The sequence below is a fragment of the Chiloscyllium plagiosum genome, unplaced genomic scaffold, assembly GCF_037043375.1.
Source record: "Chiloscyllium plagiosum isolate Xiang-an unplaced genomic scaffold, Cpla_swu_hap1 HiC_scaffold_23, whole genome shotgun sequence".
In the NCBI taxonomy this organism is placed as follows: domain Eukaryota; kingdom Metazoa; phylum Chordata; class Chondrichthyes; order Orectolobiformes; family Hemiscylliidae; genus Chiloscyllium; species Chiloscyllium plagiosum.
This window is the reverse complement of record NW_028270161.1, coordinates 20901382-20928823: the sequence shown is the minus strand read 5'-3', so window position 1 is coordinate 20928823 and position 27442 is coordinate 20901382. Positions and strand designations below refer to the sequence as shown.

General features: G+C 40.3%; 1 protein-coding gene across 1 annotated transcript in view; it reads right to left on the bottom strand.

Annotated features, from left to right (window-relative positions):
• Positions 1–13537, bottom strand: part of tnpo3 (transportin 3) — a 73031-nt gene extending 59494 nt beyond the window's left edge. The window contains exons 1-4 of the mRNA XM_043713950.2: positions 13248–13537; positions 5442–5642; positions 3583–3656; positions 1844–2000 (exon numbers count right to left, since the gene is read on the bottom strand). Coding sequence (XP_043569885.1) covers positions 1844–2000; positions 3583–3656; positions 5442–5642; positions 13248–13367 — 552 coding nt within the window. The 5' untranslated portion in view covers positions 13368–13537. The remainder of the gene's footprint in view (positions 1–1843; positions 2001–3582; positions 3657–5441; positions 5643–13247) is intronic.
• Between the last annotated feature and the right edge of the window lie 13905 nt (positions 13538–27442).

Below are 27442 nucleotides of genomic sequence, written 5' to 3'. Positions count from 1 at the left end.
TCATCTTAAACATTTCAATTAAGACACCACCTCATCCTTTTACTTAAGAGACTGTTTTCAATTTTGATAGGATCATCTGCAAACTGGACTCGTAAGGACTTCCTAGAAATAGAGACACCACAACTGGTTTGAGCATCTCTATAATATTTAATGGTTAAGGATGTCAGACAGAAGGAACATGGGTCCAAGGTGTTGACCAAAAGTTTAGTGATCTCAAGTTTTAAGTTTTCAGTCTGGTCATTTAATACTATAGCAATTTATCAAGGCTCTAAACTCAGTAGTTCCCTCTTATCAATTCTCCAATGAGTATGGAGGTAGCTTATTGATTGGTGGGATTACTGCATGGACAGGAAAAGAGAAAAGTCCCTTCTGCTCCATGGGATGTTTCAATTCTCCCTGAACTTGCCATGCATCTGCGACACCTCATACTGCAATCTTCAAAAGATTACAGTCAGATTTTCTGTATGCGTGGCTACACATCCCTAAGCTTGCACAGCACAAGGTGCTCCTGCTAGTCAAGACCCCACAACAACTTCATTAACTGTATTTTTCCTTATTCCAACATAATATACTGTTTCACACAGCCACAGCAAAATATAATGTGTGCTTTCCTATTCAACTATCAAACAACAAATTCCACAGAGCAAAGTTAGAAATAGACCCTTTGTATAGTAAAGAGAAATATGAACTTATGAAAGGAAATGGGAGAGATAGAGAATTAATGGTAAGGAGAACATTTGAACTGTTATTTTTAAGAACAGAGTTTCTTTGAAGTTAAAAGATTCCTGCCAGATCTGGAGAACTCACTAAGTCAGTCAGACATGAGCCCTGCATACATCATTGTGAGGAAAGCCCAATACTCACCTCCAATGCCACTTCTCAAAGTAATTTTAGGACCAGGTTTAGTTTAGACAGGCAATTAAATTCAAACATATTCAAATTCAGTCACACATGCATCAAGCAAGTTTCACTGCAGCAAACCACAGGCACTGAGAACAAAGGTCAAGGGTAGTATTCTTCACAAAAACATCTCTCCAAATAATGTATCCATCCTGGCAACTGAGGGCTTAACAGCTGCTTGTTTAATCCAAAGACTGAATCATGAGCAAATATTGGAGAAGTCAGAGTTCTTCACTTTTCTTTCCCTTTTTGAGGAGATGTGACAAAGAAAGGATGTGATAATAATGATGTTAAGTCATTAAAAGTTCATCCAAAACATTGCTGCATGCACCTTAATTTTCATCAAATCCCAATTAGCCATTATCCCACACTTTAGCTCTTGATCTTGCAACACAATTTAAAGATTTTATTTTTCCTATATGCAATAGTATCTGTTGAAAGCAATTCTCTGGCAGCAAAGGCATCAGGACATGAGAGACATTACTTAAATATAAAAATATGAGAGCTAAGAAGCCTTTGTATTGGATCCAGCGTTTCTTTTGGAAAAAAATGGATGCCAAGATTAATTGCGACAGATCAGATAGTGCATAGAAACTAAACAAAGAACTTTACCTTGCAGGCTGAATCCCACAGGTGAAACAGCCCCACAAATTTGTTAGCTGATCTTAAACAGCATGCCGGCTGTGTTAGCACAACTGACCTCATTGGTCAGGTCAAGGAAGGTGAAAAAATTAGGCAAAGACAGGGTACAGCTTGGTTCTGATTTGCATTTCCATTTCTTAAAATATCCCCACCCCTTTTATAGTTGAGTAGCCTCCTGATAATCACTGTCTCTGCTTCACATGACAAGATACCAGATGAGAGGAAATGGTTAGAAGAGGAAAATGAAATGTGCGCCATCTAGTCATTTCTTCCCCACTAGGTATTAACATTATGTACATACCAGCAGTGATACCACAGTGCTCGAGGAGTACGCCAGATCCTCGATTATTTCTGTGCGGCGGTTGGCTCCTATTCGAAGAGAGCGACTATGAACCTCCTCTGGAAGGACGGTCAGGATTTCCAACAGGAAAGAAAGGGATGATGGGTCATTACTATACCTGAAATTGAATACATTATGGGTCATTGGCATACCTGTGATTAATGCAGACTGTCAGCTGATTTACCCATGCACATAGAAAACGACATGGCAGCATTTTTGCTCTAAACAAGATATGACAACTTGACCGACATTTAAATTTTTCCTTCTGAACAAAATTTGAGACCTAAACATAACCAATCAAAAGCATATTTCTCTAGTATTATCAGCATAAAAATATATTTTGCCAGTTTGATCTCATTATGACAAAAATGCATGCTTCAAAGGAACAAAGGAATTAGGAACAGGAGTAGGCAATTCTGCCCTTCGAGCCTACTCCACAATTTAACATGATCATGGTTAATCTTTTCCTGGTTTCCACTCTACTCTCCTGCATGCTCCCCATAGCCCTTTATTCCACTTTTCATCAGAAACCAATTTATTTCTTTCTTGAATCTTGATTGATTCTGCATATGGGGCACAGAGTTCCATTGATTCACAACCCTCAGAGAAATAGTTTCTCATCTCAGTTTTGAACCTACTTTCTCTTACTTTATACCTATGATAGCTTGTTCTAGACTGTCTCATAAGGGGGAGCATTTGTAAAACATCCACCTTAATCAATCCTCTTTAGCATTTTCCATACCTCAATCAGATCCTCCCTCATTCATCTCAACTGCAGCAAGTACAAGCCCAATCTATTCAACTGTTCCTCATAAGACAGCCATTTCATCCCTAGAATCAACCTTGTGAACCTCCTCTGAACGGCCTCCAGTGCCACCTCATCCTTCCTCAAGGCTGGAGACCAAAGTGGAACTCAATAAGGCCTCACCAATGCCTTATATAATTGGAACAACACTTCTTTATTTGTACAATCCAGACCTTTTGCAATAAATGCCAAGATTCAGTTTGTATTTATTGTATACCACACCTGCATATCCACTTACTGCAATTCATGCACAAGGACACCCTGATCCCTCTGCACTTAATCTGCTTCCCATTTAAATAATAAATTACCCTTATATTTCTCCAGCCAAAATGGATAAGCTTGCATTTATACACATTAAACTCCAAATGCCGGATTCTGGCCCATTTTCCTAGCCTATCAATATCCATCTGCAAATGCTTTATCTCAGCTCAAACCTGCTTTCGCACCCATTTTAGTATCATCTGTGAACTATGCAATGCTACATTCTGTCCCTGCTTGCAGATCATTTATATAAACAATAAATTGTTGAGGTCCAAGAACTGAACCCTGCTGCACTTCACTAGTTACAGTTCACATATCAGAGAAGGACCTATTTATCCCAACCCTCTACTTTCTGTCAGTCAGTCAGCCATGACATGATAGAGGAGTGCCTTATTTTGACTAGCTTATTCTCTTAATGCATATGCTCCTGGAAAATTACAGGACAGGAAGTACTGAGGTGGTGTGCAAGATGCAGAAACTGGTTACTGCTACCAACAATCTTCCTACTGAAATGCTCTGGGCTTTGGGAAGAAAACGTGAGAAACCAAAAGACCGTCCTTTGCTCACTAGTATGGAGTAGCGAGGCAGATCTTCTACATTTATAGTAACATGTCCCAGACCTATAGACACTTACTTTTCAGTTAGCATTTGCACACATCCTTTCCACGAGGCCATTTGCAAGGCAAGATCTGCAATCGCCAGTGCCAGCTAAAGAGAAGGGAGAAACAAATGGTGTTTCAGAAATTTTAACCTGCCATAAAACTCTCAGGGTGCTGCAATGTTTCCATCATCAGTTCTGATATACGTCTCTGTCCGCAGCTTAATCCAATCGTAAAGTCAACCAAAACAGCCAAGCCCAGAATGGAGAGAATTTGACAACACAATTCAACATCAAACTAAGGGTTTGTCCAAATGATTGTACAGACTCACTCTTTGCTCGAAGTAACTTGCGTTTACTGTTGAAATTACAGAGTGTTGTGAAGTTTTATTTCCTTTGCTGAAGGAAATTGAGTAGGAACTGAGGTTCCTTATTGAAATGATTCACATTGTGAGAGATACAATGGGTATACAGCGTCTGCAGTATTTCACCTTTTTGTTCAAGTTACAATAGAGTTTTTTGCTTCTGTATTAGTACTGTTATGAAGTTTTTGCATTAAGTTCCTATAAAACGTGTGGTTCAATCTGATTCTTCTTAAATCCAGCTCTTTAATTAGTGAGCGGCACGGTGGCACAGTGGTTAGCACTGCTGCCTCACAGCGCCAGAGACCCGGGTTCAATTCCCGACTCAGGCGACTGACTGTGTGGAGTTTGCACATTCTCCCCGTGTCTGCGTGGGTTTCCTCCGGGTGCTCCGGTTTCCTCCCACAATCCAAAGATGTGCAGGTCAGGTGAATTGGCCATGCTAAATTGCCCTTAGTGTTAGGTAATAAGGGGTAAATGTAGGGGTATGGGTGTGTTGCGCTTCGGCGGGTCGGTGTGGACTTGTTGGGCCGAAGGGCCTGTTTCCACACTGTAATGTAATCTAATCTAATCTAATTTTGGAGCATCTTAATACAGCTATGATTGGAGACCTTGGTTCCAGTTCCAGTGGAACAACAGGTCTCTGAGAAACACATTCAGGTCACCATGTCCATCACAATAAGAGTGAGATTCAGTTTGTTATACAGTCATAAGCAAAATGAAGTGTGATCCTTTTCTTAATCGCAGAAACTTTCACAGAATTCAGCATTACATATCTGCTTCCCACCAACCAACATCTTTGTCCAACTGTCCGTTTTTTAACTTCTCTCAATAAAAGAAAGCAAATAGAACCACATTTAAAAAGGTAGCAGCCACTTAAAAGGGGTACAGTAAGAAAATCTTCAAATTAATCTTGCAAAATTTAAATTAAAATGCGATTTTTTTGGCAGGGGGGCAGCTAAAGTGAATGCCGAGTGGAATAATATTTCTTTTCAATTTCAATTTGGGATCCATGCGCTCAAAATTCTTAATCAATACTCCTGTTTGTTTATCCTTTGGTTGCGTCTATTGACACAAAATGCATGCACACTCTGCACTTCTTAAAGTCACATGTGTGCATTTAAACATGTCCATCTTTAAACTTAGGGTGACTGTGAAGAGGAGGCCAGACAGCAAGGGGTAAAGAAGATGAGTGGAGTGATCTCTTCTTTCCCCATCACTGCCCTCCCCTGTCTCCTTAACAATTGTCCAAAGTTCAAAGCCACTTCACTTACATGCAAATGCACAAATTTAAGGAAAGCATAGAGTTCACATGGGTGTCAACAGATGAGGCCTTAACATAAACAAAGTCTAAACTGACTGAATGGATAAATGGAGGAGGAAAGTGGAACCTTACAGTGTTTTCAGATAAATGAGGAAGAAAAGCAAGCATCAGTTCTTGAGAAAGGGTGACAGCCATGAGACTGTCTAGTATTGCCGCCATTAACACTTGTACTAAAGATAACTCACCAAAAAAGTTGGAGAAGAACTTACCTGTGTAACAATTACAGGAGACACATCTTTCAAGTTTTGAATGTGGGTGAGCAGCGAGTCTCGCAGAGATGCATGCGTTTCAGGTGGAAGTTCATTAAATGATGCCTGAATTTTCATCTTCATTGTCTGTGCTGCAAAATAGCAGAGCTCCACCTCTTGTTGCAACTGCAGCAACTGATCAGCAATTTCCCAGGCATACATCTGAATGGGATGGGATGGGATGGGATGGGCGGGGGGGTGTGCGTGTGGCAAGACAGGGGGAAGGGAGAGGTCGGGATCATGGTAGGGGAAGGTCAGCGTCGAGGGGGCAGGAGAGGGTGAGAACAGAGAAATAAACAACATTTTAAATCGAGTCATTTTATTTTTGCATCGAAAAGCTCTCAATTCAGTCAGAATCCCACACCCCAATGTAGTTTCAGGTCGTAAATAAGTTCCTAAACAGCTCCTATTTTATCCCAAAAACATTTACAACAAAATAAACTGAATTCATTTGCAGAGCTCTATTTTCACAGCATATCACTTTAGGAAACCCTTTTTTGCAATTTAACAACATCTGAAGTATTGATATCAAAATTATGACATTGTGGCATTAACATATTCAAAATACAAATTGGTGTGTTACCCATGAAGGTAGAATCAAATGGAGTATAACCAAATATGCAGCACATATAAGTCATTATCCTTTGAAAACAAATCAAGGTGTCAGCACAAGATTGCCACTCAGTCTCAACCAATATTCTGATGGACCGATCATCTCACTCCAAACAAAATGTCTTGACTGATACTTTTCCTCATTACTTTCAGTAAAGTTAATATTGCTCAAACATGGCAAAAAAAATTTTGGATCTTACTGTGCAAACATTGACTGCCAAGTTTGCTACATCTATTCAATTATACACATCAAATAATACTGCATTGATTGTAAAGGCTTCTGGAAGGTCCAGAGGTTGCGAAAAACATTAAATGTTTCTGTGTTAAATTTATTCATTAAAAACCAGCACTGCATAATTATTCCAGGACTGCATTAGTACATGCATAGATAATGGCTGAACCTTCTCAAAATCAAAATAACTTCATAAGTTTTTAAATTAAGTTTTCAATATATTAGGAGGGACTGTTGGGAAATGAGAACAGAGAAACAATTTCCACTGGTTGGGAAATCTAGGACAAGAGAACACAGCTTAAAGACAAATCACAGTCAGACCACTCAGAAGTGAAGTTTAGAAACACTCTTACACAAAGGATAGAAATGTGAACCTCACTATGACAAACAAACATTTGATCATAGTTTAGGAATTGACCTAGCAATCTCAAATTTAAAATTATTAAGCAAAAGGTGCAAAGGGGTGAAGGCCACCCACCAACCAGCCATAATCTCTCTGAATGCCAAAACATCCTCAATGCACTAAAGAGCCTTATGTTTCCAAGTTTCTACTAAACTGCTAAGAGGAAGCTTAACATTGGTACACATGGGGTGTGACTTTTGACCCTGTGAAATTCATTCTCTTTGCACAGATTCCTTGAGGTAATGGTCAATGCTCAAACATCTACTTCAGATATTTCCTCACTCTCCTTTAGCCATTTCCCTCTTTCCCCATACAGGGAAGATGCTTGGACTCAACATGGGATGTAGCCATGTTAGACTCAAAGTATCATTCCGTCAGATACAGGCTGGCAAAGAGCAAAGAGTTCAGTTAATTTTAAGGAGCTGCACTGCCATGCAAGATATTCAGTCTGTCGTACAACGTACTGACTGGAAGAGGTTCCCAAGTCAACTGTTCGGAAGCTGAATCAATATGCTGGATGGGATGACAATGCTCCCCAAGTCTCCCAGGAACCGAGGTGAAGATGACCACCAGCAGACTTTTGGGGTTTGCAGGATAATTTCACTCCTTTATTCTGTTGGATTCAATAGCTCTCATCACTCAATTCTTCCAACTAATCCATCTTCATTCTTTTCCACAAAATAGAAAGTACAACAAATAATAGGGAGGAGAAACAAAAACCTTCAGCTGTACTACAAACTTCGTATAACAAAGAGAGGCCTCTCCCACTCTACTCCATTTAGGACCCTCCAATGGCATAAACTTGGTATACATTCATGATAATCTGAGAATCAGAATGGAATGCCAAACAGCCACATGAAGACCAGAAGGAAACTGTAAAGGCACCTTCAAAAAGGAGAAGACTGAACTACATTTTCGGCTAAATACAGGAGGTTTACTGTAAATGGTGCTTTGTCAGAAGGACCAATCTAGGCCAACCAACTTGTAAAATCAAAGCTGCAGGTAAATATAACACACAATAGATTTGCACAAGTAGCACAATGAAATATCAATATCACAAAGTAATACCACAAAGGACATTAGGCTAACAAAACCAAAACAGTTATGAAAAAGACGTTTGAGGCAAACTAGTGATTACTGTGCCTAAGAGCCAAGCAATGAGGAGTTCAAATTCCAAGATGGTCAGTTATAAAAACAAATTGATCAGTAAAAAAACTTTTTTGCTAATGGAACCTGCTTTCCTGACCCAATTTAGAGCTCTCCCTTCATATTATGCAGTTGGCTTTTATTGCACTCAGGGCAACTGGAGGTAAATGTCACCCATACTCTTAGTGCAATTTTATTCCTGAGAATAAATATCTTAAAATTCTGACTTTACAAGGTTACAACAGAAGACATCTGTAAAATCAAAAAAGTGAAACTATCTATTTTTAACTGGCTTCTCTTCAGGACAACTTTTTAAAACTCCAAAGATGTAATAGGTGCAACACTCCAACAATATCAGAAATGAGCTGGTAGAGCTGAATGACAGGATCACAAACACATTTGCGAATATCCTTTAAATCCTGGAATGAGGAAACATGGATTGGAAAAGGTAAAACAGGTCTCCCACCACTAAGGGGGTAGATGGTAATCCTTCATATAACAGACTAGAAAGCAATTATAGCTAGAGATGAATACTAGAGATGTTAATGAAGGATATCCAAGGGCTCAGGTACCAGGTCATGCTGTGGTTAATGAAAGCTAGCATGAAGCAAACATTTTCTCCTGTTCAGAACATTATTGTCTTGTTGAAACTTGATATCAAAATGTTACTCCCTTTTAGGTTGGCTTAGCTACATGACTCAATCATTGGTTAAAAAAAAAGAACATGGTTTCAATCGTTCAGGATATTACATTGCATCCACTTTTGGGAGAATAATTGCAATCAGCTGGGTTAAACAGTATTTACCACAACCAAGTTCACACTGCAAAGCTGGGAAGATGATCATATTTAAAATCGTAGACAAGTTACAGCACAGAATGCTACTATTTGGCCCATCATGTCTGGCTCTCTATAAGGACAAACCATCTCAGGCTTTTGCCCTGTAGTCCTGCAAATTCTTCCTCTTCAGACAATGACCCAATTCTCTTAGGGAACCCAAAACTGAATCTGCCTTGACTATACACTTATGCAGCTGAAAATGTGTTACTGGAAAAGCGCAGCAGGTCAGGCAGCATCCAAGGAGCAGGAGAATCGACGTTTCGGGCATGAGCCCTTCTTCAGGAATTGGTTTCCTGAAGAAGGGCTCATGCCCGAAACGTCGATTCTCCTGGATTCCTGAATCAGGGCTCATGCCCGAAACATCGATTCTCCTGCTCCTTGGATACTGCCTGACCTGCTGCGCATTTCCAGCAACACATTTTCAGCTCTGATCTCCAGCATCTGCAGTCCTCACTTTCTTCTATACACTCATGGAGTACACTCCAGATCCTAATTTCTTATCAGATATTTCTCATGTCACCATTACTTCCATAATTATGGGTTCATGTGCAACAAGCAGAAACTACACAGCATGCAGGGTTGATAATCAACTGATTTTATAGCAGCCATTAGAGTTAAAATCTAACTATAGGCTTCCATTTTATTGGTCCAAAATCTCTCAATAAAATGGAGAGATTGGCATAGTGAGTCACTAAAGTGCCTTTTTCATTTTGTACCCTGTCAACAACTTAAAATCTCAACACTGTTTTTGTTTCTGAAGAACAGGGTCAGGCAGACTCTTCAAAACAAAGAAAGAAAGCAAAACTGGAAGGGAATGTCAAAATGAAATTAATCACAGGGGCACTCAACATTCCAATACAATGTGTTGGATCAATCTCTTTGATACCACAACTTGTTAATTTCAATTTTCATACAGACTACAAAATTCTGTTAAAAGAAGTCCTTTGGATACCAAATGATTAATTGCTTAGTTTTCTGTTCCACACTGCCATCAACCTTCATAATCTTGCTTGCCACTTCTATATAACAATGAAAGTCTCAAGCTGCAGACAGGGAATCATATAGCTAGAAGTGAGATTTAAAAGAGGTATACAATCAGGAATAATCCTTAGCAATTAATCAATTTAATAAGGCACACTGGAATGAGTTCCAACTTACTTTACGAAAAGCAAACAAGAGAATGAACACATTCACTTATGTCACATTACACTGGAATCTGACACCTTTCCCAATCATAGAACATACCCTCCATACTCCCATACACATTACCTCTCACTCCCTAATCCAAACACTCCTCTTCAGCACTTCATTTCTCACATTCTATACCGCACACTCTCCCCATCATGGAGCACACTCTTATCACAACTCCCCATACAACACACTTTACACCTAAAAACAAAGTGGTGGAAAAAGTAAAATGTCAAGCAGCATCTGTAGAGACAAAAACTAAGTTAACATAATGTGGAGATGCCGGTGTTGGACTGGGGTGTACAAAGTTAAAAATCACAACACCAGGTTATAGTCCAGATTTAATTGGAAGCACTAGCTTTCGGAGTGCTGCTCCTTTATCAGGTGGTTGTGGAGTACACAACTGTAAGACACAGAATTTTTAGCAAAAGTTTGCAGTGTGATGTAACTGAAATTATCCATTGAAAAATACCTTGATTGTTTGTTAAGTCTCCCATCTGTTAGAATGACCATGTTAGGTTCACTTCTTTCATATGTAAATCACAAAACGTTTTTTAAAAAGTTACATTTTCAGGTTAACTTTAACAATTGGTATCAGCCCAGATAATGTGTTAGCCCCGTGTGCTGCTGTCTGTGCCATAATATTTAGACTGATTCTAATCTAAAAATGAATTAACAAAATCTTACATGGATTCATGCAGTTTTTGAGCAAATTACAATGTAACTCTGCAAGTACAAATTCATCCCATAAACGTACGTGTGTGTGTGGAGGGGATCGAGAGTGAGTGAGTGAGTGAGTGAGTGAGTGTGAGGGAGTGTGTGTGTGAGAGAGAGAGAGAGAGAGAGAGAGAGAGAGAGAGAGAGAGAGAGAGAGAGAGAGAGAAGGGTCTAAGTCTGTGAAAGGGTGCATGTGGGGGTGTAGGAGTGTGTGTCTGTAGGAGTGTGAGAGTGCATCTGTGTGTGTGTGTTTGTGTATAGGAGTGGCTAACACCTTCAACATATTATCTGGGCTGACATCAATTGTTAAAGTTAACCTGAGAATGTAAGTTTTCTTAAAAAAGTTGTGATTAACATAAGAAAGAAGTGAAACTAATATGGTCATTCTAACAGATGAGAGATTTAACAGACAATCAAGGTATTTTTCAATGGATAATTTCAGTTACATCACACTGTAAACGTCTGCTATAAATTCTGTGTCTTACAGTCTTCTATTCCACAACCACCTGATGAAGGAGCAGTGCTCCAAAAGCTAGTGCTTCCAATTAAACCTGTTGGACTATAACCTGGTGTTGTGTGATTTTTAAATTAACATAAGTCCAGTATGACTCTTCTTTGGAATCTTAGGAACAGAATAAACCTTAGTCTCTTCCCAGATACAGTACTAAGCAAATAACTAGCTCTTCTTGCTGTAACAGAATAAAAATCAATTGCTCAGGCAGTAAAAGTTTGGGCAAAGCAAAGAACATCTTTTTCCCTTCCTACCTTAACTTCCATACTCTATTGGAAGTTCATAAAGTGCCAAGTCTCACTAAGTAGCACATAACACTAGCCAACTATGAAAGGCCAAGCTGAATGAATTAATGAGAATGCTGTCATAGGAAGTTCTTAACTAAGCTGAAGCGTTATTAAAACCTTGCTTAAGGCCGACAATTACAGAATGTAAATTGCAGATTTTGGTTTAATGCCAACTAAAAACTAAATTAAATATATAGAAAATATTTAGACTTTCTTACCCAACAACTGCACACAATCAGTTCTCCCACTTACCTGACCATTCTACTTTATACAAAATACAGCCCAACATTCCCTTTTGCATTATCCTGCTTTAAAACATGGGTTGGTACATAATGAGTGACATATAAAATTGTGTTGTACCTTCAAACATTCCCATGGCTAGGACATTAGAAGAACACAACCACCCCCTGCACTTGCCTTTTGTATTAACCTGAAGAGGCAGATGGGACGGGTTTAACAGCTGATTTGAAATATCATACCTCCAAGAGAGCATATTGTCTCAGCACTGCACTGTCTGAAAAATGTGGAGTGGAACTTCTGACCTAACTCAAAAGGTGCTACAAACTGATCTGGAGATAAAGACTAAAAATTTGTTTACCAAATCACACCAAACAAGGAGCTCACTATCCATCCAACACAAACACTATGCATCCAATGAGAGGGGAGCCATTAATAATAATCTAGAGTTGGACTCTAGATTATCACTGTCCATTCTTTATCTCGGTTCAACATTCCTGGAAGGTAGAGGAATCACCATTTGGTACATAGAAAGCAGTAGTTCAAGGACAAGAACACAGTACCTCATACAGAAAAACAGCAATTGTGGCCTTGTCAGTATCATACACATTAAACTCTGGCAATGTTGAAAGCCTCTGAAGCAGTCAAACAGGTTTGAAATAATCTGAAATTGATTTAATAGCCTAAATCAGTGTATGTTTCTATTCTCCATCCTTTACATCAGTATTGCAAATGAAGCTCAACAACAAATAAAATTCCTAATATGAAAATGTGGTTTGGCATAAGGATTTATTTAAACTCTTATTTTTATGCTTGGAAATGCTGCAGACTTTGCAAATGTAACCTTTCAGCAATGATTACAAAGTAGGAAATAAGCTATAAAGTAGACTGCATTGAATTTGGTAAAAAAAAAAATTAAAGTCCTTTCCTTGTCAGTGGCTGAATAATTAAAATGTTTCAGGTTACTTTTGCTTTACCACTTTAAATTCTTGATATTAAAGCGAAGCCCTACTTTTCTCTCCAGCAGTTTATCATCCTCCTTCAGCATTGTATCAGATTATTATAGATTACTTTCAATTGATTTAAACCTGACTAAATATAAAAATCAAATGGAGAATACTCAATGTAAAGTTATTCTTAATTTCACTTTAACATTTCATTTAATGTTTACCTAAATATATGGAGTTAGTATCAAAGTAGAAAGTGATTTTTTTTATTGTTTTCTCTTGTCAGGTTACAACATTGAAAGGTTCGCTGACTGCATTTCACTTGGTGACAAGTTTAGATAAATATCTAACTAAGAAGTCGCTGAGATGAAGGCAGAGCTGATTGGCTCCGCCAACACAAGGATATGTCAGTGACAAATTTCCATTCTGGATTCACTGAGCTGGTTTTTATCTGAAATCCTTGGATTAAAGTGAAGCAATTTTGAATTTCACAAACTTTTCTATCTCATGACTCCAAGCTTTCCCCACACCCCATCGATGTTTATTTCCTGCTTCTCCTCTGCCAGTGACCATTGCCGACTCAGCCTCTTCTCCAGAGCAGGCCCCAAGTTGAAGCCTGGAACTCGATTTTCACGCTACTCTCCCTTACCGATCTCTGGAACTCGCCGAGCCAGACGGAAGCGCGCTCCTTGCCGGCCGGGTCCGGGTCATGGTAAAGTGCCTTGACGGCCTGGTAGACGACGGTGAGCGAGGGCCTGTCCCCAGCCATGGCGCCTGGAACCCCCCGGCACCGAGCGTTTGGGGCGGTGGTACTTAATGCCGTTCGATACTTGCCCAACACCGCTCCCCCGGCTCTTTGAATTAAAACCGTTAGTAAATTCTTCGCTAGTTTTAAATCTCCTCACAATCTCGCACCGCCGCCGCCATTGAGCCCGCACCGGAAGTCGGCATCACACAACAAGCGCTCCGACTGGAATATCACCCCCAACTCCGCCTCTCGGGTTCCGCAAAGGGAGGAAGCTGTCAGGTCGGAAAACATATCTCGATACACTTCGAGCCTGGACCCTATCCTTGACTCGTCTCTGTTTTCCATTCCAGAGCGGTCATGCTATTTTTCAGTAACACCCAGACTTACAAAGTGCAACTCGATAGAATATAATGCTCACTTAACTTGGAGAGAGAGAGAAAAAAATCAATATTATTCCTCTGAATGAGCTGCCGACCCGTGACCAAACAGTCACGAGACACTCGAGTGATGCCAGCATCCCAGATATAATAATATAAGCAGGAAAGGGGATGCCGAAAAAATAACGTTTGTACTAATTTCAACTTTATAACGAAGAAGTTTAGACCAAAGATCTTATAATCTGAAAATTAGGGCTCGGTCTTCCAAGGAAATATTTTTCCACATAAGTAAAACGTAAAAATTTGGAACTGTTTCTCCTTATCCGACAGAAAAATATTTGCTGAGACTGGGTGTCAATTGAAAATGCCTAAACTGAAACAATTGATTTTGTTGGTTAAGTATTCTGAACCCAAGATTTATTTACATGATGTTATAAATAGCTACATGACTTAGGTTAGGTGAAGATATCAGTCTAGAATTAGCATGTGAAGAGAGAGGTCTTGGATGCTGAACTAGAGAATTGTATTTGATAACCTACTATGTACAGATATAAGTAAAGGAGTCTTAAGTTAGAGATAAGCAGCAAGTAACAGCAGGGACAGTGTATGTGGGTGCACCAACAGTCTGGATGGCACAGTCTTTGCCACTGCTGTCCCATAGTGCCAGACACCCAGGTTTGATTCCGGCCTTGGATGACTGTGTTTGCACGTTCTCCCTGTGTCTGCACAGGTTTCTATCAGGTGCTCTGCTTTTCTTCCACAGCCCAAAGACTTTTGAAATGCTGCATACAATTCTGGTTGCCCATCTATAGGAAGGATGTTGTTGAACTTGAGAGGATGCAGAAAACATTTACAAGAATTTTGCCGAGACTGGAGGGTTTGAGTTACAAGGATAGGCTTGGCCTTTTTCCCCCAGAGCATCGGAGGCTGAGGGGTGACCTTATGGAGATTTATAAAATCATGGGGCATGGATGGGGTGAATAGCTAAAATCTTTTTATTAGGATGGGGGAGTCCAAAAGTAGAGGCATAGATTTAAGGTGAGAGAAGAATGATTTGAAAAGGACCTTAGGGGTAACATTTCACATTGAAGCTGATGCAAGTATGGAACAAGCTGCCACGGGATGTTGTGGAGGCGGGTACAATTAACACATTGTTGTAAGGTGGTTTAGTGGTTAGCTCAGCTGCCTCACTGCACCAATTTAATTCCACACTGAGGCAACAGTCTTTGTGGACTTTGCACATTCTCTCCATTTCTGCATGGGTTTTCTCCAGGTGCTCCAGTTTCCTCCCACAGCCCAAGGATGTGCAGGTTAAGTGGATTGGCCATGATAAATTGCCATAGTGTCCAGAAATGTGCAGGCCACATGGATTAGCCATGGGAAACATAAGGTCACAGGGATAGGGTAGAGGCTGGATCTGAGTGGGATGCTGTTTGGAGATCGGCATGGACATGATGAGCCAAATGGCCTGCTTTCACACTGTAGGGATTCTATGATTTAAAATGCATCTGGATGGGTATATGAATAAGAAAGGTTTAGAGGTTTGTGGGCTAAATACTGGCAAATGCGACTACGTCATCTTGGGATGTCTGCTTGGCATTGACAAGTTAGACTGAAGGGTCTGTTTCTGTGTTGAATGATTCTATATGCAGTTTAGGTAGATTGGCCATGCCAAATTACCATAATGTCCAGGAATGTGTCGGCTAGGTGAATTAGCATGGACCTAATGAACCAAATGGCCTGCTTTCACACTGTAGTTACAGGGATAGGATGGATGATATGTCTGGGTGGGATGCTCATTGGAGGGTTGGTCTCCATCTGCACTGTACGGATTCTATAAGATACTCCAGATCTGAATCTCAATATACTGGTTGTGGCACTGGTTTAAAGCACAAGATAAAGCAGTAGAGTGGAGTGAAAATGCAGTTCAGCAATGACCTAATTGAATGACAGAATAGACTTATAGCACTGAATTGCCTCCTCCATGTCACATCCATCACAGTTTTGAAGACTGTAAATTCAAACCACACTCCAAGACATCAGTAAATAATCTGGATTTTTTTTATCTTTAAGTCAAAACAAACATTTGTTGCCCATCTCTCATGACAACAGTTAAGACTCAATCACATGAGGTCTGGAGTCACATGGTCAGACCAGGTAAGGACAACCTATTTCTTTCAACAGCAGTTGTTTTTATGACAACTAATGATGGTTTCAGGGTCATGGTCATGATCACTGAGACTAGCTTATCATTCCAGTATTCATAGCTGCCATGACAGGATATGTACCCATGTCTCGGAATGGTAACCTAAGTCTAGGTTGATAGTCCCATGACATAAGTGTTACAACCACTAAGTCGACTTGCTATTGTTCATGGGTCTCCATTTACATAACAAATTAAGATATAATTTCAAGGAAAGTTATGAGACTAGTCACAGTCAAGTACAAACTACAAAAGGAAGTGGAAGAGAATATTTAGCAATGTTGTTATGAAAACCAAAGGAAATTGGAATACTTTGTTGAGGAGGGATTATACAGAACCTTAGTCTAATTTCATCCAGAGTCCTGTATTTAATTTTGATTATTAAATCCCAGGAATGATATGTTGGCATTTGAGGGTATAATGCAGAGTTAGCAGAATAAACCGTTGATTACTTGGAAGCACTCTTGCTTTTGATTTGCAAAGTTATACGTTTAAACTTCACATGAGAAACTAGAGCACAAAAAATTTAGCCTGACACCCAGCGTTGTACCGAGTGTGTGTTGCTCTGTCAAAACTAGTAGATGAACTGAGGTCTTCCCTGCTTTCGCATGCATTATCACATTGTCATTTGTGGGATCATACACTCAAATTTGCTGCAATGTTCCCTATATTGTGTAGGTTTTTATTCCCACTTTCCCTAGTCTGTTGGGATTACTCTGGATATTAATAATCTGAGATATTCTAACAATGGAATATACCCAATGTTCTTTATTAAAGCACACTGTATAAAAAACTGCAAATATCTTACTCATACAATGCTTACAATATTAAGTAACCTTATTATGTTGACATGTCCTCAGATCAAACCAAACAGGTTGTCAGCAAGCTCCGTTTCTACCCTTAAGCACTGATCAGATGACTTCTTGAGCTTTCTAGTAATGATCTGATGCAAACTTTTTTTATACTCTCCCATTCAAAGAAGCTATCTGTTCAAATCTTGACACTATCCAGTCTCCAGCAAATGATCAGTTTGACCACTGGCAAACATCACAAATGTGTCATCTGCTATGGTAAATTTGATTAATTGCTCATTAAGACTTGCTTAGGTCTCCCTGGAAAGAGGCTTATCTCTTGGACTTAACAAACTTTGACCTCAGCTTTACCTTACTTTTGCTGTCACTATCATTGTGTCACCCAAACAACCGTATGAAACTTACACACACACAATTCTATGACAATCACAAATTCTGCTGATAAATAGTCCTCATTATCGAATCTGATTCACTGTGTCTGCTTTAAACAGAATTTCTGCTTTACCAGATTTACTGTGGCAATTCAGTTCATTATTGTTGAGTTACAACACTCAATAAAACAAACCACACATTGCTACAGCAAATCACAGAAACACAATAAAATCAGTGATCATTCTAATCATTAGATCATCACCATACTTCACGTGTTTTCTGCCTCATTTCATTTCATACAGTCATAGAGATGTACAGCATGGAAACAGTTCCTTAGGTCCAACCCGTCCATGCCGACCAGATATCCCAACCTAATCTAGTCGCACCTGCCAGGACCCGGCCCATATCCCTCCAAACCCTTCCTATTCATATACCCATCCAAATGCATCTTAAATGTTGCAATTGTACCAGCCTCCACCACTTCCTCTGGCAGCTCATTCCATACACGTACCATCCTCGGTGTGAAAAAGTTGCCCCTTAGGTCTCTTTTATATCTTTCCCCTCTCACCCTAAACCTATGCCCTCTAGTTCTGGACTCCCCGACTGCAGGAAAAAGACTTTGCCTATTTATCCTATCCATGCCCCGCATAATTTTGTAAACCTCTATAAGGTCACCCCTCAGCCTCCGACACTCCAGGGAAATCAGCCCCAGTCTGTTCAGCCTCTCCCTATAGCTCCAGTCCTCCAACCCTGGCAACATCCTTATAAATCTTTTCTGAACCCTTTCAAGTTTCACAATATCTTTCCGATAGGAAGGAGACCAGAATTGCACGCAATATTCCAACAGTGGCCTAACCAATGTCCTGTACAGCTGCAACATGACCTCCAAATTCCTGTACTCAATACACTGACCAATAAAGGAAAGCATACCAAATGCCTTCTTCACTATCCTATCTACCTGCAACTCCACTTTCAAGGAGCTATGAACCTGCACTCCAAGGTCTCTTTGTTCAGCAGAACTCCCTACGATCTTACCATTAAGTGTATAAGTCCTGCTAAGATTTGCTTTCCCAAAATACAGCACCTCGCATTTATCTGAATTAAACTCCATCTGCCACTTCTCAGCCCATTGGCCCATCTGGTCAAGATCCTGTTGTAATGTGAGGTAACCCTCTTCACTGTCCACTACATCTCCAATTTTGGTGTCATCTGCAAACTTACTAACTGTACCTCTTATGCTTGCATCCAAATCATTTATGTAAATGACAAAAAGTAGAGGACCCAGCACTGATTCTTGTGGCACTCCACTGGTCACAGGCCTCCAGTCTGAAAAACAACCCTCCACCACCACCCTCTATCTTTTACCTTTGAGCCAGTTCTGTATCCAAATGGCTAGTTCTCCCTGTATTCCATGAGATCTAACCTTGCTAATCAGTCTCCCATGGTCCAAGGTCCATGTCAAGACTTGTTCTCTGCAACAGCCCTCTCTAAACTCTCTTCATTTAACTCTTGTCAGCATATCCTACTGTTCTTGCTCTTGTTTATCTAGCTTCTCCTTAATTGTGCCTATACTGTTTGTCTCAAATGATTCAATCACTCTGAGTCAATAAATCCTGGTTCCTTAACTTTGGACTCACTGCAATGTCTCCACATTTTTTCACTATTTATCCTATCCGACCTTTTGATAATAAAATTTGTTTAGGTCACTCCTTCACCTACTCTTTTTGAGAGAATAGAGCCCCAGTATATCCTTTCAATTCTAGTATTTGTATTGTGAATATTTCTTGCAACTTCTCAATGCCTCTAAACCCTACAAAACAGCTATCTGAATGGTACCTGGTACACCAGGAGTCTTCTAACCAAGATTCTTTATCTGTTTGGTGTGATTTCCCTAATTTTCAATTCTATCTCCATAGTATCATATCCTAGTGCTTGATCTTTATTCATAGTCTTGTTATCTGGTGTTTACTGAGTTGTGAACGTAAATGTCTAGATCGTCCCACTCATGTACTCCACTTAAAGTCTTATCCAAGGAATATGTGCTCTCTTTAATTTTGGACTTTTAAAAATACATCATGTCTCATTTCACTGTTTTGAAATTCATTTGCCATTATGTACTTTAACACCTTTAGTTTTACATCAATTACACACACATCCCCAATTTGATGCACTCTGCAAATTTTTAAATTGCACTTCCAATTTGCCAAGGTCCCCAACTTCATGACCAACACCATCTAGAAGGATAAAGGCAGCTGATTAATGGGAACACCAGTACCTGCATTTTCCCCTCCAAGCCATTCAGCATTCTTACTTGGAAATGTAATTATTCCTACAGTGTGACTGGGTCAATATCTGGGAACACCCTGCCTAATGGCATGGTGGGTCTATCTACTAACTGGACTGCCGTGGTTCAAACATAACTCACCATCATCTTCTCAGAGGCAAATTGGGAAAGACAATAACTGCTGGCCCAGCCAGCAACGCATATTGCCCATGAATGAATTTTTAAAAACTGAGTTCAAATTTTTAATGTAAATTGTGAACAGTGGTTCCAGCACCAATCCCCAGAGAAGATTTTCCTGACTTACTGCACTCTGAGTAGCTACTTTGCTTAAAAATATTTTTATTAAAGACCTTTATAAATCTTTTGCAAAACATCTATATACAAAACCATAACATGGTACTATTATTAGTCAACCAAAACAAACGTATCTACTTAAATTAAACTACAAACGTATTAAATAAATATTAAATTAAACTAAATTCAAGTAACTTAAATTAAATAATATCTCACTACTTATTTCTATTTCACTCATCACACCTCCACTGAGGCTCCCATGCCTGGGAGCACCAGCTACGGTACCCATATTCTTTTTCCCCCAGCCTCCCCCTCCCAGGGCCCCATGGGAACCCAGACTGATTCCCACGGCTATACATGGCCGTAATTAATATTGCTGATAAGTCTGCGTCAATATAATTTAAAAAGGGCCGCCACATCTTGTAAAATTGTTCCGTTTTGAGGTGCACCATATTGGGGGAAATGCTCCATCCTCAGCCTATGCCACCCCATAAGACCTGGTGGTTTTTCTGACATCCAATTTATTAAAATGTTCTTTCTCGCACAGTAGGTAAGAATGTTACACAAGCTCTTCCTGTGTGCCCCCAGAGAGGGCAAATTTGGCAACCCCAAAAGAATTTCAATCCCCAGGATGTCCTTTAGCTCACTTACTATAGCACTCCAGTATCTCTGCATCTTACAACATGACCAGCAGTGTGTAAGAGTCCCTATACTAATTTTACATTTGGGACACCCTTATGACATTCCTCTTTTGAACTTAGCTAGCCTCTCTGACACCATATGAGCCCTGTGTAAGATCTTCAATTGCGTGGCTTGTGCTCTGTTGCATACTGAAATTTTCCTTATATTTCCCCATATATCTTCCCATAGCTCTGATGAAATATCCTCTCCTAGCTCTCAATTCCCCATCCTACAGAGTCCTTCCATGTCCTCCAAGGCACGATATTTCTGTAAATGATATAAAGTACTGACTGAAAGAGCACCCGCACACCGGAGTACTTTTTTCTCCATGTCTGACTTGTAACACTGAGCCAGGAGCGTGGTCTTCCTCTGTATATAATTGCTTATCTGAAAGTATCGGAAAAGGTCCCTAATAGACAATCCATATTTCTGACTTAACTGACTTAACTGACTAAATGACATCAGGACCTCCCCCTCCCAGACAGGAGATCTCTCTTATTCTCCCATGCCGTAAAGCCGGAGTCTATTGCCCCAGGTTTAAATCTTTGGGCTCCCACCAGCGGGGTAAAACATGAGGTCTTAGACCAATTGCCCTCATCTTGCCTCATTATCCTCCCGGCTCTCACCGTATTTAAAATAATTGGGCTCTTACACTGCTCGGTCATGGATTTTATCTTATCCATAAAAAATAAATTCATTAAAGGGCACCTCGACTGTAAGGCTTCAATATCAACCAAATTGAATCCGAATTCCCCAGTACCTCGTCACCAACATATGTTAACAGAGCGCTTACTTGATATTTATTCAAATCCAGAAGATCCACCCCTCCCTCAGCCTGCAAAAGCTGCAATTTAGTGAATTTGATGAGAGGACGCCTGTGGTACCAGATAAAGGACCCTGGCCAACCATTGAGCCTCTGTAACACTTGTCTACGTAACAACAACGGGAGCATTCTCATGAGATACAGCAGTCGGGGAAGAACATTCATTTTAATCAGAGCTATTCGGCCCAACCATGATAACGGTTTCCCCTCCCACCGCTGTAAATCCTGTTTTATCCTCTCTAGTAGTTATACATAGTTAGCTTTATACAGCTGATGGAAGGAGGGGGTAATAAAAATTCCCAAATACGAAAAGCCTTTTGACAACCATCTAAACGGGAACTGCATTCCATCCTTCAGATTAGGCACCTCCACTAATCCATCCACCGGCATGGCTTCCGATTTTGTAAAGTTGATCCTGTAGCCTGAGAAACAAATTAATTAAATGTTTGAATCAGCCAAGGAACAAACTTCTGCGGATTGGCCAAGAAGAAGAGGACGTCGTCAGCATATAAAGTAATCTTATGCTCCCCTATTCCCACCCTGGACGCTACTATTTCAGGATCCCTCCTGATAGCCTCAGCTAACGGCTCAATCACCAAGGTAAATAGCAGTGGTGAGAGAGGACACCCCTGTCGACTACCTCTCTCAATGTTAAAGTTATCTGACTTTGCACCGTTTGTAATGACTGTCGTGTTAGGATCATTATGCAATACTGCTACCCATCTGGCAAAGGATCCCCCAAACCAAAGTGCTGTAGGACCCCAAACAGATACAGCCATTCTATCCAATCAAACACCTTTTCTGTGTCGAGGGGGACTACCAGTCTCGGAATCAATCTTTGCTGGCATTTCTGCACTATGTTCAGTACCCTCCTGATATTGTTGGAGGAGCTATAGCTTTTAACAAAACCCATCTGGTCTTCTTTTACAATATAGGACAGGACCTTCTCCAACCTTAGAGCTAGCATCTTGGATAGAAATTTAAAATCTACCTTCAACAGTGAAATTGGTCAGTATGAAGCACATTCCTCAGGGACTTTCCCCTTCTTTAAAATGAGGGAGATATTAGCCTCCCTAAGAGAAGGCAGCAGACAATCCTGTGCATATGAATGGCTATACATCCCCAGAAGTGGCTCCACCAACGTGTTTATGAATTCCTTACAGAATTCACTTGGGAATCCATCTGGCCCCAGTGCTTTTCCACCCTGGAGATGCCTTATTGCTTCCTGCACTTCCTGTACCATTATAGGTGCATTCAAAAGGGAAGTCTGTTCTTTGTTTATACTGGGGAGGTTCAGATTTTCATCAAAGGAGTGCATTCCCATTTGTATCGTGTTCGACCCCTCCAACTGATATAGCTCTGCAAATTATTCCCTAAACCTAACATTGATCTTCTTCAACTCAAGGGTAATCGTACCAGCTTTCTCCCTAACATGTAATAGATTGGGAAGCTTTTTTCCTCCTAGTCAAATATGCCAGATATCTACCTGACTTATCTCCAAATTCAAACAGTCTTTGTTTAGCAAAGGAGACCTTTTTTTTAGCCACTTGTGTGTGCAACGAGTCCAGAGCAGCCCAGACAGCCGTGACCCACTGCAGTTTAACCTATTATAATATGTTTTCTCAGCTATCTTTAGCTGGGCCTCCAGCATCCATTGCTGCTCCTCCCTCTGCCTCCTTCTAGTCGTCAAATATGAGATGATCAGGCCTCATAAATATGCCTTAGTGGCCTCCCAAAGTATTGCCGGATTACTGACCGTACCCGAGTTGATATCCCAAAAGGCCCTGAACTCTCTTCTAATATACTCAACAAATTTGCTATCCACTAACAAAAATGGATCCATGCTCCAGTGACGTGCATCCATTTACACTACCCTTGATTTTAACATCTAGATACACTGGCACATGATCTGAAACAGCTATATTCCCAATTTTGTATGTTCTGCCCAAACCGTCAGTTGCCATAAAAAAAATGTCAGTTTTCTTATGGCACTTGTGTGGGTTGGAGTAGAAGGTAAAGTCTCTTCCATTAGGGTGGACATGCCTTCACACATCCACTAGTCCCAACTCTTCACACATATCCACCAACTGTTTAGACTGCACGGGTGTACCTGCCAGGCCCTTTGGCACCCTGTCAATCTCAGATCTATTAGGCAATTAAAATCCCCTCCTATAATCGAAAGGCGAACCCCAAGATTCATTAATTTAGCCACTGCATCAATTAGAAATTTAAGAGGGTGCACCGGGTACAATATACATTCAAGACACCATACTCTTCTCCATGTATTAGGGCTTTAAGAATGATAAACCGTCCACATTCATCTTTAATCTGCTCCTTCACCTCGAAAGGGAGGTTCCTTCTTACCAGTATAGCCACTCCTCTACTCTTAGAGCCAAAGGAGGAGAAGAATACCCAGTCATAACCCCCCTGCTGCAGTTTCAGATGCTCCTTATCAGTTAGATGCATCTCCTGCAGTAGGGCAATGTCCACTCTTTCCTTCCTAAGGCTTGATAACACCTTCTTTCTTTTAATAGGAGAATGGCTCCCTTTTATATTCCCAGATCCACCACCTGAACAAATCACTAGCCATGGTCATCCAGGGCAGCCCATGGTTTCCCAGGAGGAGGGAGCTTATCTGAGGCGTGGCGAGTTACAAAGATATTAACTCGATGATATCTAAAAACTACTCCTATAAAAACTAAAATTAATCACTACGTTTAACTGAAGCAAACGCCCAAATAACCCCCAATTTGCTAGAGATCTTCCCCCTTGCCCATAGGGGGCACCCTTCCCAAACCTTACTGCCATCTTAACTCCCTCCAGCTGAGGCCGTATCCGAGCCCCAGCCAATTCACAAATGAGTAAAACCTGTTATTTATATTCTAAAGGCTAATAATGGATGCCCATCCTCCCCTCCACTCATCTTAACCACAGATATAGCCACCCCCAATACAAAATCAAAAGGACAGCAGTAAAAAAAGGGGCCCTAGATAATACCAACCGACTAATATATAAAATAATTCCAATTTTACAACAAAGTTCTACATATATAAAATCAATACCACAAAAAAGAAAGGGGGAGAGAGGTTAAAAGGGGCAATAGAAAAAAAGCCCATACCAATGTCTGCAACGATGCCCCCTCTCCTCCCACCCTGACTCAGGTCCTTCAATTCAAAGACTTCACAAAGTCCTTTGCCTTTTCTGCAGAGTTAAAGTTATATATCATTCCTTCCATGGGCGAAATGTGACATGGCCGGGTACCTCAAAGAATATTGAATGTTCAGGTCCCTTAATTCTTTTTTGACGTCATCAAATGTCCTTCTTCTTAATAAGGGCTCCTGAAAAGTCCTGACAAAACATTATCCTTGAGCCTTTGTACATTAAAGCTTCCCAGTCTTCTTGCTGTTTCAACTTTTAACTGTTTTTCTTTATAATACAGGAGTAAAAGTAGGACCGCGGGGGGGTGGGGGGGCGCAGCTCCAGCCCGAACCTGCGCATTGAGATCCGGTGGGCCCGCTCCACGCTTACCAGGCCTGACTCCAACTCCAGCCCCAGGAACTTCAGGAGACACCCCTGCACGAAGCCGACGAGATCCTCGCATTCTGGAAGACCCATGAGCTTTAAGTTTTTCCTTCTATTTTTATTTTCCAGGTCATCGACTTGTTCCTGAAGAACCAGAACCTGGTCTTCCAGCATTCGGATCCTTCCTTCCGAGACCTATGCCACGGTTTCCGATGCCATGGTCCTCTCCTCCACTGCCTCCATTCTTCGATCCAGCATTTGGATTTCCTGCTCATGTTTTTTCAGCATGGCAGATAGTGGCTCAACTGCTGCTTAGATCCACTCTTGGAGTTTGGCAAACTCCGAGAGTAAATGCTGCTGTCTTGTTGGATCCAAACGGGCTGCCACAGGAATTTGAGTGCTGGCTGCAGGCACCCCCAATGCAGTAGGGGAGTGCCCTGTCTGCTGTACTCCTTTACGCCCCCTTCCTTTATTTGATTTCACCCTGGCCTTAAAGCTGTCTCCCATGGTTTCAGCAGTTCCAGATGATCAGTAAGTTTGAAATAATACTTTCTTCTCCTGGGGGTGATTGGTGAGGGGGGGTATATGGCACAGAGCCCAGCACAGCACACCACTCAGACTGCTACTTTTAACTCCTACTCCTATATTATGTTTTGTATCCAGTTTGCTACCCATTCTGCTATTTGATCCCTGACTCCACACCTTCTGAACTTAGTCATGAGTTTAATATCCAGTACATCAAGTGAGGCCATTTGAAAGTACAAATATATTTCATCTATACATTACCCTTGTTTACTCTTCCTGTTACTTCATCAAAGAATTCAACAAGTTTCAGCCAAGCATGACCTAGTACTTTGGTATCTATGTCAATATTTATGATTTCTGGATGTTTTTGCACTACATTGCTGGTTAAGAATTCCATTATCCTTCCTACCATTGATATTTAATAAACTTGTCTGTAGTTCCCTGGACTTGTTATTTTTTTTAATAGAGGAATATATATTGACAATCTTATCTGGGGTATCACTGATGAAAGATTTACTTAAAATAACAAAAACGGTCCATTCAACCCAACTGGTCTTTGTAAGCATATGTAATCCACATCAGCCTTCTCTCACTCTAGTTTATAAGCATAATCTTTTATTCCTTTCTCTATCAACTGATTATTTAGCTTCCCCAATTTCACACCGGCCGTGTTTTAAATGGGTGACCCTTTATTTTTAAACAGCAAACACTAGTTCTGGACTTTTCCAGAGGAGGCGAGACATCCTATCCATATTTACCTTGCCATGACCCTTCAGAATCTTATATGTTTCTATAGTCACCTCTTACTCTTCTAAACTTCAGCTGTTACAAGCCTAACCAGTCTGACTTCTCTTCATAAGACAGCCTACCTGTTCGGCTTGGAAAGCTTACAATGAACTGCCTCCAATGCGTATACATCCTTCCTTAAAAAAGGTGACCAGTACTACGTGCAACACTTCAAATGCAGGCTCATCAGAGCCATGCATAACCTCCTTAATTTTGTAATCATGATCATCCCCTCATGGTAAATAATAACATTTACTCATAAGAATCATTCCAAAGCTGGAGTTATGGCATTGCCTGCTATAGCACATCGGGCATGAGTGCACAGATGGGGTTGCCATCAGTATGGTAGTGCAACAGGAGAATTCATACACACATTTTACGTACAAAATATTGCAACTATATAGAAATTTGGTCTTTTGATTCTGAGTATGTAGGTAAACTGACGTTTGAAGATTGGTTTGGTTGTAATTGCACAATCAAAATGTATTCATTGATTAATCTAATATATTATCTTGGTTCACTGTAATTGATAGATATTTTAGTACTTTAAGATCATGTGACTCTGCTTGGCCTAACTTGGCCAAGAAATACATTATGGGATTATGAATAGAATGAAGGAATACACTAGTGTGTTCCGAATTACAGAAGGAGGCCAATTTTAGAATACTGCGTACACTTCTGGTTGCCCTTCTCCTTGCTCATTAAATCCTTATCAGGCATCAGAGGATAGCTATGAGGGAGTTACTAGAAGAAGAAATTTGCAATAATAGATGTGTTCTGTATTGGTATTTCTTCAATTTGTAGTGCCTTAAATGAGAAGCAATTACATTTAACTAAATGTAATCTTTGTAGTAGAATTAACTTTAACTCTGTGTGTTTAAATTAGTAACTATATAATCCTTTAGAATTTTATGACTCAAGATTATGTTTTAAATGAATGTATAAGATTATCTCACTACTTCACTCTTTATAAACATATTCATATTCGTGCTTTGAAGTCTTCTGTATCATTTCATACAGTCTTGAAGTTTTAACCAACTTTTCATGATATTCTTGCATTTAAAAAATAAACTCGTTCTAGGCACCCATAACCAGAGAGAGAAACATTACCTTTCAGTTGGCCTCTATAATAACATTTACTAATTTAAGGGTTTTGATTTAGTGATGGACTCTTACAATTAAGTGAAAATAGACAATGGCCTCAGGATCAATTACAGGGGCCTGACAGGATACATCTCCAAATCTTAAACAAATTGGCAAAGCAGAGATTGTCAAGGATCCTCTTAGCAAGGAGCTGTAAAAGTAACAATGATACAGTGTAGCCCTCCATAAATCTTAAGGACCTCTATCTGGTTAGTAATCTCAGATTAAGTCCCATTGCTACTTGCAAGTCATCAGGAACAGAATAGACTTGTTC